At 38.4% G+C, this 21,395-nt stretch overlaps 1 protein-coding gene across 3 annotated transcripts in view; it reads left to right on the top strand.

Annotated features, from left to right (window-relative positions):
• Positions 1–297: 297 nt before the first annotated feature.
• nadka (NAD kinase a) overlaps positions 298–21,395 on the top strand; it is a 23,791-nt gene continuing 2,693 nt past the window's right edge. Inside the window, exons 1-10 of one of the 3 annotated variants that reach the window (XM_077514906.1) lie at positions 298–431; positions 1,101–1,268; positions 5,119–5,208; positions 12,668–12,797; positions 12,886–12,994; positions 15,840–15,925; positions 16,007–16,109; positions 16,191–16,309; positions 18,170–18,269; positions 20,243–20,400. In XM_077514906.1, the coding sequence (XP_077371032.1) occupies positions 1,111–1,268; positions 5,119–5,208; positions 12,668–12,797; positions 12,886–12,994; positions 15,840–15,925; positions 16,007–16,109; positions 16,191–16,309; positions 18,170–18,269; positions 20,243–20,400 (1,053 nt within the window). In that variant the 5' untranslated portion in view covers positions 298–431; positions 1,101–1,110. Of the gene's footprint in view, positions 432–1,100; positions 1,269–5,118; positions 5,209–9,316; positions 9,585–12,667; positions 12,798–12,885; positions 12,995–15,839; positions 15,926–16,006; positions 16,110–16,190; positions 16,310–18,169; positions 18,270–20,242; positions 20,401–21,395 lie in introns of those variants that run through there. The other 2 variants (XM_077514907.1, XM_077514908.1) reach the window with 2 other exon arrangements.

The following is a 21,395-nucleotide window of genomic DNA, read 5'->3' on the forward strand; positions in this document are numbered from 1 at the left end:
TTCGGATCTCGGTAGCCATCTGTTGGACAGACTGTGAAATGACTACCTGCACAGTTGACGTGTTTTTCATGCACTAGTCACATGAACTCGCACGATACCTTCCAAAAATGCTTGCTTTGTTTAGTAACGTTGAAGTGGTGTTCATCAGTACCAAGTTAGCTGACTGATACCTTTAGAGTGACAATAAGATAATCTACCGTAACCAAATTTGGAGTTGTTGTTTTTTTGTAAAACGTGGAGTCCATTTTATACAGTGCTGTATTCCAGGATCTCCATAATGACGCGTCCTCACGTCAGAAATATACGCTCTCTGATTGGCCGATACCTACCCGGAAATATGGATGGTTGAAGTTAAGATGGTGAATTGGTAATCTACGACAGAAAATGAGGACCTGAATTTGTGTCGCCGACTGTAACGTTGCGAGGACAAGGTACATTTTAATAACGGAATGCTAGTTATGTCTTGTTATATGTCTCGTTGTCTTGCATTTCAAATTAGATGTACATTGTTAGCTTTGTTAGCAACACTGCATCGCAGTTGGATCCGGCATCATTCACTTGTTGCTCATCGCCCAAATCGGTCTCATAATTGACAATACGTTGTTTTAATTCAAAATTGCTTCTTCTTTTTTTTTGCAAGCAAGCAGATGCTTGAACGATGTAAACGTGTTTGTTTTACCAAGATAACTAGTGTACGTACCAGCAGAGCTGCCAAAGCCGCACTTACATAATGAAGAACTCGAGGCAGCTATAACTTAAGTATGAATCCAGCTCCAGTAACATAATCCTATTAAGATACGTTAGTATTCCACCATGTTAAACTAGCTACCTAATTTGTAATAAACGATGACAACAAGGAAAGCGATTTTTTGTTTGTTTTTGTAATTTACTTGTTAACCGCAAACCTGTCTGCTGCTTTATTATAAAATACCATAATACTGATTGCTGAACATGGATAGACGAAGCACAGGTAGATCACTTTTGGGTGGATGTGTTACAAGTAGTGATTCCAATTTAGCACAGTAGGATATGTAATTGATGCTTGGTTGTAGGTGATTTAATAGACTATGAAATTATGAATGACGAATGTATCCTGTCAGATAGCTTGAGATGGACGGTGGAGAAGAGGTGCGAATGAAAGCGTCCCCATACTGCTGGTCAACCCGTGATGGAGGGAATATTACTGGGCCCCGTCTGGCCCGGCGCACCAAGAAGACCCGCAGCCTGAGCACTTCCTCAGCAGCAGCCAGCAGCTCGTCTGAGTACAGGTAGTTAGTTGCCTTTCAAAGGCCTTCACACTACACTCTTATTTCTTTCTTCAGTCAAGCTAAATCATTCAGTTGTTTGGATTAAAATGGGGAATGGCACACTATCTCCTTTCTGGACAAAACACATGTAAATATTATTGCACTTTATATAATTACTGTATTTGCTCATATAAACTGGCCTATATAATTATTGGCATCAATTTTTTAAACAAATCAAATTTTATTTATAGAACACTTTTCATACATAAAAATGCAACTCAAAGTGCTGTGTAATTAAACCACCATAGTATAATACAAAAAGAGCACACGCGCAAACACACACAACCTGAGAACTATATAAAAAGACATGACAGGGCACGGAGAAACCATGTGTGGAAAAGCTCCCCTTGAGCTCATCCACACTGAGACGGCCACGGCCACAGGGAACAGTGCCATTCCAGAGACCCCCGGCCCAGATTGACGGCGGTAGGCTTCACACATTATGTAGAGTCCCCCTGTACCCCGGGCCAAAGCAGACTCCCTGTAATAATCAAGAGTATGGCATCGTGCCACATGGTGGTGCCTCTTTGTTTTGTTTTGTGATGGGTCACTTTGTTTTGCCTTTCAAGGGATACTTGAGCCATTTTCAGCAGTAAAAAGTTAATATTTTGTTCAGAATTAATTGGATAAATTCATTATTTTTTATGTGCAATTAATACCTTTAAGAACTACTTTTTTCCTCTTGCTGTCGACTGAAAATTACATCACCTTGCTGAGGAAGTAGGTAATGACCAATCATGGCTCAATATGGTATTAAATATACATGAAAAATAATGAAGTTATCAAGTCAATTATGGACAAAATATTTTTACTCTTGAAAATGTCTCAATGAGTCAAGTATCCCTTTCGGGAGTTTTTTTGCCATGGACCTGAACGGTCCTGTAGTGAACTGTATGTTTATCATAGCGTGGTAGCGCCGAGAACATCTTTTTTTTTTTTCTTTTTTTTTTTGTATTTTAATAAAGCAAGTTCATGTGGACATTCAGTCTGTTTTATCCAGTAGCACCCGCCCCTGGTTGTACTTGGCCCAAATCGATAATGCGTTACAGCCCCTGAAGTTTTTTTTTTTTTTTTTTTTTTTTTTTTTTTTAAAGCTTCTGCTAAATTCTGTTTTGTTTTTTTTCTAATATAGGGCCAAAAAAAAAAAAAAAAAAAAAAAAAAAAAAGCACAAAATCCAACCTTTAGTCAAGTGCATTTATTCAGTGAGGAAAAATATCACACATTAAAAAAGAAGTTGACATCAAAATCATGTGTGCCATATTATTAGTACCCCTGAGTTTAATTATTTGTATCAACCCCCTTTTGCCAACAAAGCAGCACATCATCCTCACCTATAATGTCTTATAAGATGAGAGAATACAGAAAGAGGGATCTTTACCTTTCCTCTTTGCACAACATGCTTTTAAATCAGCCAGCAACCTGGGTCCTCTGCGCACTCCTCTTTAGCTCCCTCCATAGGTTTTCAATGGGGTTGAGGTCGACGGACTGAGATGACTTTTTGGAGGATCTTGATTGTGTCCAGTGAACAAATTCTATAGATAGCAGAATTTATGGTTCCATCAATCACAGCAAGGTTCAACTTCTCACTTATAAAGGCTGCACGTGGACAGAACAGAACCTGAAAGATGTGTACACAGCATCCCAAACTTGCCTTGCCATGTAAAATATGTGACCTAGCAAAAATAATAATAATAATAATAATATTGTTGTCGATTGGGGAAAAGTGTGCACGTATGGAAGCTTTAACCCATCCAGCCATAGGTTCCATTTTATTGTTTGTGTTTTCTCCATTTGCGGATAATGGCTGTCACTGTGATTTGCTGGAGTCCTAAAGTTTTAGGAATGGCTTTGTAACCTGTTCCAGAATGACAGATGTCAATTACTGTCTTTATTTCTCATCTGTTCTTGAATTTCTTTGTATCGTGGCATTTTTTTTTTTGCCACAATGTTTAGATGTTTTGGCCATCTTCATTTTGTCAAACAGCTTTGGTTTAAGTTATTTCTTGATTGAACAGATCTCGAGGTTATTAGACAAAAAAAATGAACTCAGCTTTTCAAAAAATGTGATTAACCACAGTTGTTTTAACAAGCAGGGTAAGTACATTTTTTCAGACAGGAACAAGTCGTGTTTATTTTATTTTTTTCTTTTATAAATAAAAAAATAAATACATTTTAGCACTTTGAAATTGGTGAAATATACTCTTTGCCTGATATTTACATTTGTAATTATATGAAACAAAGTGCAAAAGCTGCAGAAAAGTATTTGAGAAAAGCGAAAATACTTATTCACGGCACTGTAGAAGGCATCATAAGGAAATAACATTATGTGGAAATACTGAAGCAACATCTCAAGACATCAGTCAGGAAGTTAAAACTTGACTGCACATCTCCCAAATATGGACAAAGACACGAAGCGTACTGTGAAACTGGTTACGAAGGTTTAACAAAGTCAGTGTTTTGGATTGGCCATCATCAAGGCCTCATCTCAATCCGATTTGAAAGTTTTATGGGCAGACCTGAAAAGGCATGTGTGAGCAAGGCGGCCTAAAAACTTGGCTCAAGTCCATCAGTTCTGTGAGGAGGGTTGCAGTTGTTGTCCTTTACTTGACTCAGGTAAGGCATTTCATGATGATGGGAGGGTTGATACAGCGACGCAACCACAGCTAGTGTTGTCTTTCATTTGTGGTATTTTCAAAAACACGTCATTGTGCATAGTGACTGAGCTCAGTTGCAGCACGCCCGCACATTGCATAATTTCCCTTGTGGTCATCTAGGCTCCAACATTAGTTCAACATCAGTTGCAAAATCTCCATTGGCGTGCCTTAGCAACTGTGTTGGAAGTGAAACAGATCTTGTTTTCCTATGCTGACAAGCTCCACCTGAACTGCACAATATTTTATGAGGATACATGAATAACCCAATGTTAAAATGTTGACCCACCCACCCACTGCTTCACAGTGACACTCAAATGTGATATATGACAATGTGATGAATTGTTTTTCGAGCTGGTGATGGAGGAGATTATTTGGATTTTGCTCTCAAGACGTGTGTGCTCAAGGCGCAAGTTAAAATATCTGTACAACGCAAATCTGAATGAGGAAGTGCTTATTGATGTGGTTATAGGACTGTTGACCATTTTAGTATGGAACTCCTTTTGTTATTAAAGTGCTAAATACATCAATGTGTCTCAATATTATGGTTACTACAATTAGTAAGATGAAAGAGTTGAAAATATTCCACGCGTTTAGGAAGCAGTACTGTTATAAACCACAGCAGAGTACAACCATGCTACATGTTTTTTTAACTGAATATTGTCTTTGTAAAGGAAGAATATTTTATAAAGCTTTTGTATTTGAGTCTTATATTGTGCAGATACTCGTAATGTTGTGGCTAGCTGGTGTATACGCTATATTTCTGCCCACTTTAAGTATGTTTAAAAAATAAAAATAAAAAAAATGGCTTTCATGCAAACTGACATTTTCTCACAGCCAGCTCTTGAATGATGGACAAATAATTCGTTAGACCTGTGTTCACCATCAAAAAATAGAATATATTGTCAATTATAATATGCGATACACATCTCAAATTCTTCATTATTCACTCCTTTAAGTTTTTAGCTGCCCGCTAGTACATTTTAATTTAAACTGAGTGAACCAACTCATTTATGCTCCTTTGAGCTGCAATAAAAAAATAGGTTGTTTATATTGTTATTATTTATTGTTTTTCCATGTAATCTAACACAAGTCCAATAAAGTTAACATTTGATTCGCTCAAGCTAACCTTATTGTCTGATGCTCTTTTGTTCACTAGCTTCAGGAGGACCCAGTCTCTACATGGACCAAGCCCTGTGACTACTTTTGGCCCAAAGGCATGCATGCTACAGAATCCACATGCGGTAATGTAAGTACAGCAAGGCACTATTGTTACAATTGAACTTAGTTACCCTTACCCTAACTATAAACTTAACTTTTAACCTAGGACAGCAAACACAAGGCATGGCTGGTTTTGTTCAGTTAGGGAAGTGAGTGGTTGTTGAAATAAATTACTTCTATTTCTTTTAGTCTTTTAAGGCCACACTGGGGAAAATGGAACTCACTACAAGACAAAATGATTTGACAAGAATAGTGTAAATATGTACCATTGTACAACATTGTAGTAGCTAGGGGTGTTAAAAAAAAAAAATCGATTCGGCGATATATCGCGATACTACATCGCGCGATTCTCGAATCGATTCAATAATCGGCAGAATCGATTTTTTTTTTTTTTTTTTTTAGGATTCACACCTTGAGCATGGAAGAATGTTATATGAACGGCACATTAAGCCTTAATATTTTTATTTTAATGCTGTTCAAACATGAAACAGATTACAACCTCTATAAGACTGAAATTTCAGATAAATAAATAATACATTTTCATATAAATCTTACACTCTACAAGCTTACTGATTAGTATTTTCTAAATATGAATGAAAAAAAATCGCAACAATCGACTTATAAATTCGTATCGGGATTAATCGGTATCGAATCGTGACCATTCGTATCAGGATTAATCGGTATCGAATCGAATCGTGACCTGTGAATCGTGATACGAATCGAATCGTCAGGTACTAGGCAATTCACACCCCTAGTAGTAGCTAATGTTTGCACACATCAATTTAATGTATATTAATTTTCTGAGACGGTTAGGTGATTATGTTTGTGTCTGTACCTGGGAAAGAACTACACTATGCTCACATCACCTCTTTTTGTTGGGATTCTACAAGCCTCAACCAAAAGTGTTTTGAACAAATATTTATTAATATTGCCCTGTCGTGACCCACAAGGGAGAGACATTCACTGGGAACCTGCTAAAAGAAAGGAGATTACGTTCATCAGGAATCTGTAGGTTTAAGAGAAGGGAGGTTTCTGTGTTCACAGGGATGATAGACGTTAATGGGATGAAGGAGAGTAGCATGCTGCTTGTTTTGTAAACATTGAGGTTTTTGTTGTGGAAAGTAAAGACACATGAATCGCCTTTGTCTCCTCATCTCATCATCCCCACAATTGGTGACCCCAACATGAGCACCTTGTTAGATGTCAAGGCTAGTGTCTACGCTGCAGTGCTCGAGTTGCCCAGATTTTGGCAGCACAATTCACAGCCGTGATTTAAGCATCTCAAGACCCTGTTTCAGTTCAGGGGAGTAACACAGGATATTACTAAGTAAGTACTACTTGTGGCACCATGAGATGGCTCAACAACAGCCAGAGCAGTGGTGCTGTTTGTGTGGCAATTTTGACTTTGACTTGTTAAAATTACAACTTTGTTGACTAAATTATCATTCACTGAATTGTTTTTAAATCAACCTCATACAGAAACACAGTTGTGCCAGTGTGGCTCATGAGGCTTTGTTCAACAGGAAGCGATAACTCCTTCTTGACTCTATGGATGGGGTGTGGTTGTGTTACTGGCAATAGGTACAGTATTCTCTTTTTTTTTTTTTTTTTTTTTTGACCATCACTTTGTGCTCCAGCATTCATCTTGGTTACTCTGACGTCCTGCCCACACCCTGAAGTGAATTTCAATAATGATCCTTTGTTTTGTTTTGTTTTGTTTTTCATTGGCAAGTTCCGCTGCGGCTATGAGCATTACCTCACCTGTTTTCCATACAAACCGCAAGTCTTCAAAAGCAGTGGTTTCGAGTCTCTACTCATGTATAATATGCTTCTCCAATTTTCCTGGTATTCGTGCTCAAAATTTTAACTATTATTTGCATGGTACTTTGATAGATTGGCATTTCACATGTTCAGACACCTATTTTTTGTATAAAGAGAAGTTCTCTTACCTAGCTAACAGTTTTGGCAGTCACTACTACCACTTCCTACTTCCTAGATGCAACTTGTCCCTTTTGAGCTGTGTTTATGGTGACGCTAAGTTGGGAGGTTTAAGTTATTGGCGTATTTTATGAATATGGATACTAGCACACACTTTGGTTTTGACAAAAAGTAAACTACATGAAAAACAGTTGAGAAATGAGCAGGTAAAGACTTAATTCCAATGTCCATGCATTACATGGAATGCATTTTTTTTCCCCCAACATGACTGCCACATAGGCTCATACCTCCCCAAAATGGGTGTCATGTTTACACTTCCTTAGGCTGCTACAGCACTAAGTTTTCTTTTTATATTTAATATAGTCTTCACCTTTTTGCCGTCTTTGGAAATGTTTTAATAGTTTAGCAGCTGCTGCTTCATGTTCTTTCAAAATGGCTTCACTGCGGTGATGGATTTTCAGATGAGCAGAAGCCTTCTTTCCCCCTCTCGGAATCCTTGCTGAACAGGTTTTGATCTTCTGCCATGGAGAAAAACGACCACACTGGTGAGGAGGACATGTTGCTTGCTACTTGCTAGTTTGCTACTAGTGTGAGCCAGACAGGTTCTGCCAGGCGAGGCCACCCGGTCTGCAAGAGCGAGAGGGGTGATAGAAGACGTAAGCAGCTCGACATGGACAATTGTGGGCTGCTCACTTTGCAAACCGTTTAAAAATGACTAAATTTCCCAAATCGGCAGATATTATCAGTTCGATAAATATTGTGCATCTCTAAAAATTCCATAATGCTTAGTGTTGCAAATGTTATTGTGGAGCAGAAGAAGAAAGATACTACATTTTGATGTTTTTATTGCAGATACAACAGTAATATGTTGTTTAAAGTAATTTCACATTCATTCATCAGACAGCAAATACTATATACATATGCTAGCGTTAGCCAATGACCATAAGTGAGCACACACCATTCCCCAAACAGTGTAATGGTGCATGGTTATAAGAGTCTATTATGTTATTATGATGCCTAAGTAGGGAGTCGTAGGAGATATATCACAGAGAACATTTCATTGAACAGACTTATAAAACTATGAGAGGCTCGTAGGATAAACAAGGAAGTAGGGCCTGACCGACTAATCGTTCTGCCGATTAAATGGGCCAACTAAAGCGTTTGCAAAAATCATCTTCAAATTGGCCAATGTTTGCCGATTGTCTCACGCTTTTGATGTATTATTCTCAGACTTGATGTATAATCCCAGCCACTATCACGTGATGTAGAAAATGATCCTAATTGTAACACTGCACAAAGCCAACACCATCAGCAGTTCATGTAGTTACAGGTTTGTGGCTCTGGAAATATTTAGTAATGCATCTTGTCTGTTCATAAAACTGTGAGATAATTCAGTGTTCTTCTAAAATCATAAAGCCTTCAAGCAGCAACAATAATATACGACATGCACTGACGTCTCAGTCACTAACAGTGCTGACACTGTTGTCTTTCTGACACGCACACACCCAAGCATGCCTTGACACGGTCTCACCTGACGAGCTTTGACGACAGCATGTAGGCTCACAACATTTGTTGTGATTACAAAGTGGTGACAAGCCATTTCAAACTGCGCTTTTGGGATTTTGTACCATAAATGTCAAATATTTGTAAAAATGTGGAAGGCACATTTTCATCCACCTACATTTAAATGTTACAAAACCACATCAAATAGTGGTGAAGTGCAAAAGTGGGCAAGCTCAATAATAAGCTCCAAAAATACATTATGACATCATTTAGTGTAATTTGCTTCCTCTTGCCTGGAAGTGGGCTTAACCTTTCTTTTGACACAACTGAGCTTGATGAATTACTAATGTATGGTGGTGTTGTTTTTCCTTTAACTATAGCATCAAGTAAGAACCTTTGTCGCTGAACATTTCATTTGTTTTGAAAGTCACTTGTTTTGAAACATACTTGCACATATTTAACCTTTCTGTGGGACTGTTGTTCCTGTTTGAAGGCAGTGTATCATTACAGTAGATAAAGTGCTTGTGGGCAACATATCTCTGTTCAACACACCTGTTGAACAATAAAGGAATATAGGCAAGTCCTTCTTTGAAATGGGCGTACTCAGCAGAGAGCAGGGTGGGCGTGGCTGAGAGGAAGCTTAAAACAAGCGAGAAGTTCGATTCAGCAGCAGAACACACTAGGAGGGTTTAGTGTTAAGTCCTCACTAGGACAAATATAGCAGTTGTGAGTCTAGCTTGTAAGGTTGTTAGCTGCTCCCCGCCCCCCTCACATACGGAGGCCCTCCACCGTGGACAGAGGCTCATCGCTCGGCTTCAAGGATGTTATGGGCGTCCTGACAGATCACCATTCTCCAACTTTGTATGTCGCCTGAAGCTGCATCCAACCTTGTCACATGTGTACAGCCATGAAGGTGCTACTGCAGGACACGCCAGGAAGTAAGGAGAACAAAGTATGGCAATGGTGAGAGGACTTACTGAGCATCTTTGCTGTGTCAGAATATGCAGGCTGGGTGAAATATTAACCCTTGCTGTAGTGAATGAGGAATATTCAAGTCAGTGTTGGCGGTGCTGTCTGGTTTTGGACTGGTTCCACCTGGTGAAAGGGGGGCAGGTATTGAGATGTTCAGTTGAAGTCAGTGTTTGATTTGAATGTTTGAATTCACAGCGCTTTCGAGAAATCAGTCTTTTGTTGAGTTTCAAGGTAATCGGGCTGTTTTTATTCACGTGGAGGTTAACTACTAGCTTTTGCTGCATTAAATTTAGGGATTGGCATCATAGTTATTGAATTGATTAAGATTTTGTCTATTAGGAATTTGATCACATATTGACACAATTGAGGCAAAATGAATCAGCAGAGCCTACTGCTTTGTGTAAGCATCCACATGACCTGACCAATAGCATTTAATGTGTGATTATAATTCTTTTTTGGGGGGAGGATTGGGGATTCTTAGATCCAGATACTTGTGTATACACAGTAATACACTGCAAAGGTCTTACAGCATTAGAATTTGTTTTTGTTTTTAGAAATTGTATTATGACCATACAGAACTATATTGTCACTCTTTGGAATGCAGATGGTGAGCAAATCTCAGTGTCTTGTTTGGCCATGTGTTTGTTTAGCGTGTTACTTCCTGCTTTTTTGGAAAAATGAATAACAGACTGGCAGTGCCATTATGATTCTCAAACTTGGACTGTTCCATCGATGCCATTTTGACTTTATCAAAAAAAATTTGAATGGCGTCTCCCTTCGCACATGCACCATTCGGCACCATTGGCACATGCCAATACCACGGCAATGTGTAATATTGTGCACAAGTTTCTCCCTTTAGTGAAACTGTCTTCTATCGGCCAGACTCTGGCAATTATCACAGAAAGTTTGAAGTACAATGGACCCTCGCATACTCCCGGTTTATCACCTGCGGATGTGCATATTTGCTGATTTCTCTCTCTCTCTCGCTCTCGCTCTCGCTCTCTCTCTCGCTCTCTCTCTCGCTCTCTCTCTCTCTCTCGCTCTCTCTCTCGCTCTCTCTCGCTCTCTCTCGCTCTCTCTCGCTCTCTCTCGCTCTCTCTCGCTCTCTCTCGCTCTCTCTCGCTCTCTCTCTCTCTCTCTCTCTCTCTCTCTCAATTTTGTTGCGTGTTTTCCAGCTTTTCGGGGGAAACCCATTGGATAGTTATCCAGTGTGTTTTGTAGAATTTTGGGAGGTTTAAGGAAAAAAACATTTTAAAAATAAACCCAATGCATTTCAAAGGCTGTCAATATACGTGGATTTTCACTCTCCGCTGCCCCAGTCTCCCTATCTCCTGTGAATTGAACTGTATAGAAATCTGGCAGAGTGTTATGAGTATTAAATTATCGCCATATGAAATTAACATTTGGATTAATTGTTACCTGTGGTTGATCAAGGGAAGTTATATGACTAGTACTGTATATGCAAATGAAGTTCCCCACTCAAGTATTGTAGTTCACTAGGATGTCTCGATTTTCGGCTGTCGAAAGAATCAGCTGTTCTTTTTTTTTGAAAGGGGGAAAAAAAAGTACAAATTATTCCTCTGCACAGTCAATTTTTTTTAATCACAATTTAGCAACAATTTATTCTGGAAGTTTGTTGTTTTAAGGCTCTGGTTATGTTTATTTGGTTCTCCAAATGTTTTCATGGGTAACCGTGAATGTTTGCCGCTGCATCTTTAAACCATAAAAAAAATACACATTTTCATGCAAGTGTTTATTTATTCATTTATTTATTTTTAATCCCCAAATTCAATGAGTTTTCCATAACATATACTGGCTAAATGTATTTTTGGCATTTAATGCTGTTTTCGGTGTAATAAATTGGGGTGGAATGATGTTGAATCCTGGCAGAAGAAGTTTGCCCTACTTTGTTTCTTAGACTTTAAAAAAATAAAAAATAAAAAATGCACGCATGCTTTCCCACAGCTTATAATAATTTTTTAATGCTTCTGTATTGAGCCCCAAGCAAACATTCTCTTCACACTTTGTGGTGACATGTCAAAGTGAGGAGATTCGGGCTGGGTGCTTCAATGCAAAGTAAACACCAATAACTACTGTAATCCCATTTTCAAAAATCTAAAAACATTTTTTTTCCATCTTCTTTATCCATCCAACCATTGTCTATTGCGCTTGTATCCTTATTGGGGTTAAAGGTGAGCTGGAGCCAATCGCAGTTGAATTTAGGTACAAGGCAGAGTACATCGAAGAATGGTTGCCGGCCAGTCACAGTTTATGGAAGCAAGGGGGAAAAAAATGCTTGTAATAAGACATCATTGATTTTTCAAGCCTGCTTGATTTGGATATGAGACCACACCAGCTTCCGCATGTGACCAGCCCAAATGTCACAGTGGGGTGCAGAAGTTAATATGCAGCCACTCAAATGGCCTTGAGGTAACAAAAAGAAAAAGAAAAAAAGGCCTTTATTAGATTAGCTTTGTGTAGCTTTCAAATGCTGTTCAGATATAAAGTAAAATCATAGACTAAAAGAAATCACTCTTCATGTCCAATAATTACACATAATTGTTTGCATGGATGACATATCAGCCAAACCATTTCATAGATGTAATTCTGTGGCCAACTTGATCAGTCACTAATTACCAGCTAAGGTCACTGACAAGTCAGCATACATTTTACTTTGTAAATTAGTGTCTGATCTAAGTATTCTCACAAATATTTCTTTATACATTATATACCAGATTTCAAAGACAACATGAAACAAAAACATGTTTTCTTCTTGATTCCTATCCGGTTTGTCTAACTAATGATCTTTTTCCCATTCATATGCTGTTATTATACCATTCCTGTAGTAGTTGTATCTTGCCAAAACTATCCGCCAGTCGATGTCAGAGTTTGCGATAGGGTGAAGTCCAGCAGACGGCACATGGGACTCTACTGCAGACTTTAAGCTAATGACTCTAATAGGATAGCGGCCACACACTGCTTGGTCGCATACGCTTTAGCTTCTTATGTGGCCTTACATCAGCCTAAGAGCCCAGGCTCGTGTTGTTAAAGGTTTTGTTTACATGTTTTACCAGGCACATTCAGGACCCCGCCACCCAGCGGCTGACATGGAACACGCCCCCCAAGAGTGTCCTCGTCATCAAGAAGATCCGAGATGCCACCTTGCTTCAGCCTTTCAAGGAGCTCTGCATTTTCCTTACCGAGGTGTGGCAGAGTAGAGACTGAATCTTTGGTGATGATGTCATGCATGTGTGATAAATGGCTTGTTTTTTTGTCTCTGCTTGTGTTTTAGGTCAAAAACATGATCGTTTATGTGGAAAAGAAGGTTCTGGAGGACCCAGCCATTTCTGATGATGACAACTTTGGGACCCTTACGAAGAAATTCTGCACTTTCAGAGAAGGTATGAAGACATTGTAAGGATGGTTTCCATAGTTAAATGCTTGTTAAAGAGGAGTTAGATGAGCAGTAATCACCTTTTACTGTCAATAATCACACATGGCGTCACATCCGTAGACAGTCTGAAATCTAATAGCCAGAGGCTTGCAGGAGTACTCATTGTGAACAGCTAATGTGTTAATATGCTAATTAAAAATTGTTTGAAGCATAAATGGTCAAATAAAAAGGCTATTGTAAAGATATTTGGGGGAAAATTGCCACATAGAGCAGCTTTAAACTAGTGCTGTCAAAGTTAAAGCGTTAACTCATTGATTATTCACAAAAAAAATATCACATTAATCATATATTAACGCAGATTAATCACTATTCATTTTGACTGCAGGTGATCCTTTAGCTTGATGGTTACGTTCAAGGTAGTACAGGTTGAATTTGAGCAATAAACATAACTACATGCAAGTAAAGCATTTAATAAATCTTTGTGCATGACATTCAGAATATTTGTTCTAGTCAAAAATATTGGGGTCATTTTTCTCCCCCATTTTAAATTGTGCAAGTAATTTCTCTGTGTTAATTCATGATTAATGTGATAACTTTTTGTGATGAATCAATGAGTTAACGCTTTAATTTTGACAGCACTACTTTAAACCCAGCTCAATGAATGAATACATGAATAATAAATGAATATTTTAAATGTTTAACCGTGTAACATTAACAGTGATCACACTGCATCGCTCACCTGTCCCATATATCTGATACCCAAGTGTAACACTGCACCCGCCTCGCTAGCTCTCACGCTATTTTCTCATGTAGAGTTGTACAAAGTTGGGGGCAAGGCCACCTCAGCAAAATATTTGAGCCTTTAGAAGCACATACCTCACATACCTGCTTTTGCAATGTATACCATAATTTTCAGACTGAAAATTGCTCTGGAGTCGCACCAGTCAGAAAATGCACCATGAAGAAAAAAAGAAAAAGAAAAAACATATACAGTAATCGTTGCTCCAGAGTATAAATCCCATTTTTGGAGGGAAATTTATTTTACAAAAGCCAAGACCAAAAACAGTAGAACTCGGACTCACCCCCAAAATCCTGTTCCCTAAGCGTGGGTGCGAGCGAAAAAAGCACGCATTGCTTCACTTTGACCATTCAGAAACTCAGAGCATTGTTCAAATGTGCCGGATGGTTAGTCAAAAAAGGAGTGCGGACCCATAGCTGATTGGTTTATAACATAGGTTGCGTTCAGAAAATTAAAGGGAGGGGTGTGTACTCTACCTCTCGGAACACGCACATTCTCAGAGTCCGCGTGATGCGTGTTAACAGCAGCGAACATGCTTCTTCTTCTACTTCAGTTTGGCAGTCGGCATACACTTTTGGTGCATTACCACCACCGTTTTTAGCATTATTAATTTAAATATATGCAAGCCAGACCTGAGTTTCAGTTACAGGAGCAGCCAAACTATGAAAACATTTGTGACATACACTCTGAAAAATGCGGTATGTGCCTAATTGGCAATTACAATGTTCAGCTCGAGCGACTCCTTAGCCAGTCGCTTTTTTAAAAATATATTTACTTGAGGAGTTAGAAAAGTGGCTAAAGGGATACTTGACTCATTTAGCCATTTTCAGTAATAAAAAGATACGATTTTTTTTCTACGTTATAATTTTTCATGTACAATTAATACTTGTAAAAACACATTTTGCCACTTGCTGTTGACTGAAAATGACACCATGTGTGCTCAGGGCTCAGATAACAACCAATCATGGTTCAGTTTGCTAACGTCTCATGACCAAACCCAGAAAGCAAGTGAGCTGTGATCAGTTGTTACCTGAGCTCTGAGCACACATGATGTCACTTTCAGTCAACAGCAAGTAACATGTGTTTTTAAAGACATTAATTGTACATGAAAAATAAATGTTATCAAATTGGCTCATTCGCTACCAGACGTCTTCACAGAAGCAATCCCGTTCGCTCCCGGCCCTTTTACTGGGTTTTGACTTTGGATTTTGATTTTGCAAGGCCCACAGAATATTGTGTTCTATTGGTATAAAAACATGGAACCTACCAAAAGAAAGATGGAAGTTTCTTCTTTTACCAGGGAAAAGGTATATTTCTATGTTTCCATTTTACAGCAATTAGCATTAGAATATAGCTACGTATCATCATTATTCACAAATCTGTTTAAAACACTGGGGAAAAGAGCTTTTTTGCAACATGGCCACGGTTGATCTCTTATACTGTGCTGCCACCTGCTGGTCGTTTGTGCAATAACTACCATTTCTTCAACCGTTCTTTGTGTTGAGAGGCTTCATCAGAGACTTTTGTATTTTCTAGCATAAAAAAAATGTATATATACGTCCTTGGGACACTTAAAACATTTAAAATAGAACATATTTATGCATTTTTTTGGGAGCAAATGAGTTAATTAAAGGCAAGATATTAACTTTTTACTGCTGAAAATGGCTAAATAGGCCGAGTATCCCTCTAAATAGGCTACGGTGACTATTATTGGCTATGGCTGTTCTCTATTTTCAGACAAGATGTTGCAAGCAGTGCACGTCAGCAGAAAAACTCTGAACTCTGGAAGCTGCCAAATTTTATTTTTTTTTTTTCCCCACAGCAACAGAATCATTCCGATCAATAATTAATTGCCCCAAAGTTGTTTTTCCCTGTTTCCGTTGAACGCACTGCATTGCACATATACATACTCTTGTGTCAATCTTAACATTATTCTTACCTTGCTTCACACAGTAGTAGGATCCTTGAATTCCGTTTTGCTCACGTTGTCTGTGACACGGCTACAAATTTGCCCACTTTTAAGATCCAAATGATATACCTTTGTGTTTCATAGATCTCGATGACATCTCCAACCGTGTGGACTTCATCATCTGTCTTGGTGGAGATGGAACATTGCTGTATGCGTCTTCGCTCTTTCAGGTATAAGGTTTGCTTACCGTGTGCGATCACTGTTATGAAGCACGACTCTTCAGTCTCTTACACATTACCGACGTCATGCAGGAGAGTGTTCCACCTGTGATGGCCTTCCATCTTGGCTCTCTTGGCTTCCTGACGCCTTTCAAGTTTGACACTTATCAGTCTCAGGTCACCCAAATTATTGAAGGTATTGTATGTTGCTCGAACAAACGTGTTTACAGATAGGCAAAAAAGACGATTTCATTTCTAAAATAAGCACTGTTTTTAGGTAATGCCGCCATAGTGCTGCGAAGTCGCTTGAAAGTGCGTGTACACCGGGAGAGGGAAAAGGGAGTCATTCTGACCAATGGCGAAGTGGACAGTAGCCACAAAGCCACAAACTATCAGGTAATGTCAGTACTGTTTGGTGTACACTGCTCTGATGTACAACCATAGACATGATACATTACAATATCAAATCTAACTTGTTTGCATACTTGAGTTAAAAAGCCATTAGAGCAGTGCTCCACTGTGATGACATCATAATGAGTCAGCCCTTTGCTGTGGTTTTGAGCTGAGCTCAGTCATGAACCGGTAGGAATGTTCGGTTTGACTTAACGAGTGCAATGCGAGAACTCAGATGTGTCCCCTGTGAATGATCAGTCAAAGTAACAACAATGTGAAAACAAAGTGAAGTTCAGCTGCTCACTGGGCTCGCTAGGCTAGGCGATAAGAGCCTACAGAAGCAACACAGAGTACAACTTGATTTGATGAGATTTGACAGACGGTTGTGTTAGAACTTGTTATGGGATTTTCCAAATTATATATAGCTACCATTTGCACAATCTTCATAAGAACCTGATGAAACTTGAATTCACCTGAGCCATATCCATTCCCCAATCACCCTTCATATAGGATGGAAGGTTTTATTATTTTATTTTGCTTTGACGATTCTCACACTTAAATTGAATTGCAAACCATCTTTTTCCACCGTATCTTACCTGCTTAGTTTACCTTAGCTCAGTGTTTCTCAATTCCAGTCCTCAGGCCCCCCTAGCCAGCCTGTTTTCCATGTCTCCCAATTCCCAATGCAGCTGATTCCAATGACAGCTGATCAGCCAGCTATGGAGAACCCTGATAACGATCCTCACCTGCGTTGCAATTGGGAGACATGGAAAACAGGCTGGCTCGGGTAGCCTGAGGACCGGAATTGAGAAACACTGCCATAGCTCAACTCACTGTTCAGGCTTTTCCACTGACAAAAGCACATAACGTACTAAGGTGATATTTTAGTATTCCCTGGTGAGCTATGGTTCCAAGTATACCAAGCCAGTACCGCAATAAAATTTAAATATGGTCTGTCGCTGTCAGGCCTTGTATCTACCAAAACCACTTCTTTGAAGGAAATCAAAAACAATGCTAAACAATATTTCAGGGGGAAAAAAAAAAAAGCTTCGTTCAAGTTCAAGTTATTATTGCTCATTATTATACAGGGTTTCACACTACATAAACAAAACACCACCCCAAAAATTAGCATAAATTGCTACTTTAATATGCTAAAAAATTACTAATTTATTATGCTGTCATTAATTAAAATGGTACAAATAGGGCGCCAGCACTCACCTTTCACATCAAGTCGTGGTCACGCTGACCCCCATCACCAGGGGGTTGTTTGTCCTTTGGGAAATTCGGGGCAACGCTGAACGTTCAGTCCATTCCATGCTGACATGGTGCAGTGATTATTTTTTATTTATTTATTTATTTATTTGTTTTTCTGCCCTAGTTCCTCCTATAAAATTTTCAATACCAGGGCTCCAGATTGCCCCAAATGGTGGCATTTGGTTCCCTAAACTTTGACACAGGTTTTTTTTTTTCTTCTTCTTCTTCTTCTTCTCCTCCCATTCTCTTGTTGCGCCAGTGTGACCAGTAAAGGCAATATTATAAATTGAACATTTTTATTTCAGTTGAATACCAAATTGGTGTATTAATTATAACTAAAAAAACAACAATGAGTCTCCACTATGCTGCAGTGCAAAGGACTGTTTTCTTGCTACTTTCGGTCTACTGTTGAACGTGTTCTCGCAGTTTCCAGCTGTCCTGTTTTTTATTTCCAAGTAAAAACACGATGAGTAGAGCTGGGTTAGAGTGGAAATGTGACATTTGGAATGAATCCACATTTTATGGCAGCCTCACCAATGGTCATACCAAGCTTGAAAATGGTAACATGAAGTGTGGACATTTAACATCATGGCACTCCACATGTTTCAGGTGCTGAATGAGGTGGTCGTGGACAGAGGCCCCTCCTCCTACCTCTCCAACGTGGACCTCTTCCTGGACGGACACCTTATCACCACTGTGCAGGGAGACGGTGAGCAAACATTATTTGTCTCTCACACAGAATTTGGCTTTCGTCCATACCTGTTTGCCTAGGTTAGACTTGGGAAAGTTGTGTTTCCGTGACGATGTTAAACCTGCATGAAGGTGTGTCTTTTTATCTTGAGACACCGGTATTTCAAAACGCGTCAGCTGCAACACGGTGGTTTGACACATTTCATCATATGATTGAGAAACAGTCTGTGGAACCTTAAAGAATCTTCTTCTCTTTTCTTTTTTCCCGAAATTGGGGCTTAATTCTTAAAAATGATATGTAATCACACATCATAGACAAAAGATGACACTGTTAGATTTTCTGTTGAAGTCTTTGTATGAAATGTGATGAATTTTCATTTTTCGGTGAGACTGAAATGACAAAAAATTTTGTGAATTTAACATTCAATAAAAAAAAAAGAAAAACATCTGGCTACACCTGCTAGATATCTGATTTCAAAATGCATTCTGAGCTGACAGGATTTTCAAGGCTTGACCTCCAGACGAGTCGGGATCGAAGGGGAGCCCTCCCTTCTACTAGACTCAGGGTGGTCGCACTTTGAGGCTAATTTGCTGATTTCCCTCTGAGTTGACAGACTAAGCTTGTGTTTTTTTTTGTTTTTTTTCTCCGTGAAGCCAACTTCTGTTTTGTTAACATGCAACGTGTACACACCAGCAACACTTCCTTCATAACTCACTCTTCCGCAGTCTCACTCAACCAAGTATGCAAATAGCACACTGGAATTAGGCCACTAGGAAGTTACATGACATCTAAAGTACACACATAGAAAAGTGTGATTAAATGTGACTGTTAATTAATCCCCAAAACATCCTTAGTAGGCTAAACAAAGTTTATTTATCATAGCACCATTCCTAGTCGAGGTAAATCCATAGTGCTTTACTGAGGTGGAGATATAATCATGTAAAAACAAAATAGAATGAAAAGATGCCATCTGAACTACACACAGAGAAAAGTGTGATTAAATGTGACTGTTAATTAATCCCCAGAGCATCCTTAGTAGGCCAAACAAAGTTTGTTTGTTCGTTTTTTGTTTTTGTTTTGTTTTGTTTTGTTTTGTTTTTGTTTGTTTTTTGTCAGAGCACCATTCATAGTCGAGGTAAATCCATAGTGCTTTACTGAGGTGGAGATATAATCATGTAAAAACAAAATAGAATGAAAAGATGCCATCTGAACTACACACAGAGAAAAGTGTGATTAAATGTGACTGTTAATTAATCCCCAGAACATCCTTAGTAGGACAAACAAAGTTTGTTTGTTCGTTTTTTGTTTTTGTTTTGTTTTGTTTTGTTTTTGTTTGTTTTTTGTCAGAGCACCATTCATAGTTGAGGTAAATCCATAGTGCTTTACTGAGGTGCAGATATAATAATTTAAAAACACAATTGAATTCTCTCATCTGCCAAACTCATCAGTACTGCACACGAGGTAGTTCAACTGATTTTGTCCCATGTAAATTCAAAACCCTAGTGGGTAAAAAAAAAAACATTTTTATTTTTTTTTATTTTTTTTTATTTTTTTGGCACTGTGCAGCAGTACAATGGAACCAACTGCCAAAAGAACAAAAATTGAGTGGATCTTTATATATTTTTAAAATAGCTCTCAAGCTATGGCTACAAAACCACACTTAAATACTCAAATGAACTTATTTATTCTTACTAAATAATCCATTTTGTATTTTATGAGCTATTAAGTACCATTTTATTATGCTACTGACTTAACTTTTACTTGAACGTTTGACTATATGAATTCAACTTATTAACTTTGTTGATGAAATGATGATGCCCTTTAATGTCTTTGTTTAAAAAAAAAGTGAAAACACAAAGTAACAACAAAATGTTGAAAATAAGAAATATAATCAAATTAAATATTGATCAAAGGAGATCTAAATAAAGTCTTCACTGGGTCTTCCTTGAACCTGCAATGCACTGAACCAAAGTCCTTCCTTGTTCCCACAGGCGTGATTGTGTCCACGCCTACAGGCAGCACAGCGTATGCAGTGGCCGCGGGGGCCTCCATGATACACCCCAACGTGCCGGCTATCATGATCACTCCCATCTGCCCCCACTCCCTCTCCTTCAGACCCATCGTGGTGCCGGCCGGAGTGGAGTTGAAGGTACATGACACACAAGCACGATGCTATTATTATTATTATTTATTTATTTTTAATGGACATGAGTACACCATATTGTCCAATACGTTTTAATATGATTACAAAACAACATGCTAAACTAGCGAAAGTGCAGTTACTTTCAATAACTGGTGTGCTTTAAAAAAAATGTTGATTGAGAGGAAGGGTAAGCTGCCCCTTGGACTAACGACCTTTCATAGTCACACCTAAAAATAATTTAGTCTTCAATAAACCTACCCTGAATGGTTTGCAACGTGGGAGGCAGCCTGAGAAAACACAGAAACGCTAAAGCTGAGATTTGAACCTCAAAGCTATGGATGTCACAGATACAATGCACTGAGACCCACTAGCACTTTTTGATACATCAAATTTTCCCCAAAAAAACAATGACAGATCATTTTAAACAAAGACCAAAACAGTATATCCCAATATAGCTCATTGAAATTAATATCCATTTTGTTGTAATTCTCATTTCTAGTTCCTGGTCATGAAACTGCCACATAACCTTGCAATAAGGCCAGATATTGAACCCTAGCCTCTCCCTACTTAAAACCGTGAGGCAGACATGTTAACCACCCGCTCACAGTACTGTTTTTTTTTTTTTTTTTTTTACCAAATGTTTTTATGTCATATTGAAATTTCTTGATGGTAAATTTATGGTATTTGTTAAGTAACCAGCTATAATCATCAAAACGAACAAAAGAAATTTCACTCAGTGTATAGTGATTCTATAAAAGTTTCACTTTGTGAACTGAATTAGTGAAATAAATAAAGAGTAGATTTTCATAACCCACAGTAACTTAATTAAAATTAAAAGAAAATTAATATATATCGCAGGTTTCAGGCCAAAACATCCAATGGTTATAATTTCCCTTGGTACGCTCATGGCCAAGGTTATTTTAGTTAAATAAAACTAGCGAAATAACTAAAACAAAATTCAAAAAACAATTTTGTTAACAAAATAAAATAACAAACTGCTT

The sequence above is a fragment of the Festucalex cinctus genome, chromosome 2, assembly GCF_051991245.1.
Source record: "Festucalex cinctus isolate MCC-2025b chromosome 2, RoL_Fcin_1.0, whole genome shotgun sequence".
Taxonomy (NCBI): domain Eukaryota; kingdom Metazoa; phylum Chordata; class Actinopteri; order Syngnathiformes; family Syngnathidae; genus Festucalex; species Festucalex cinctus.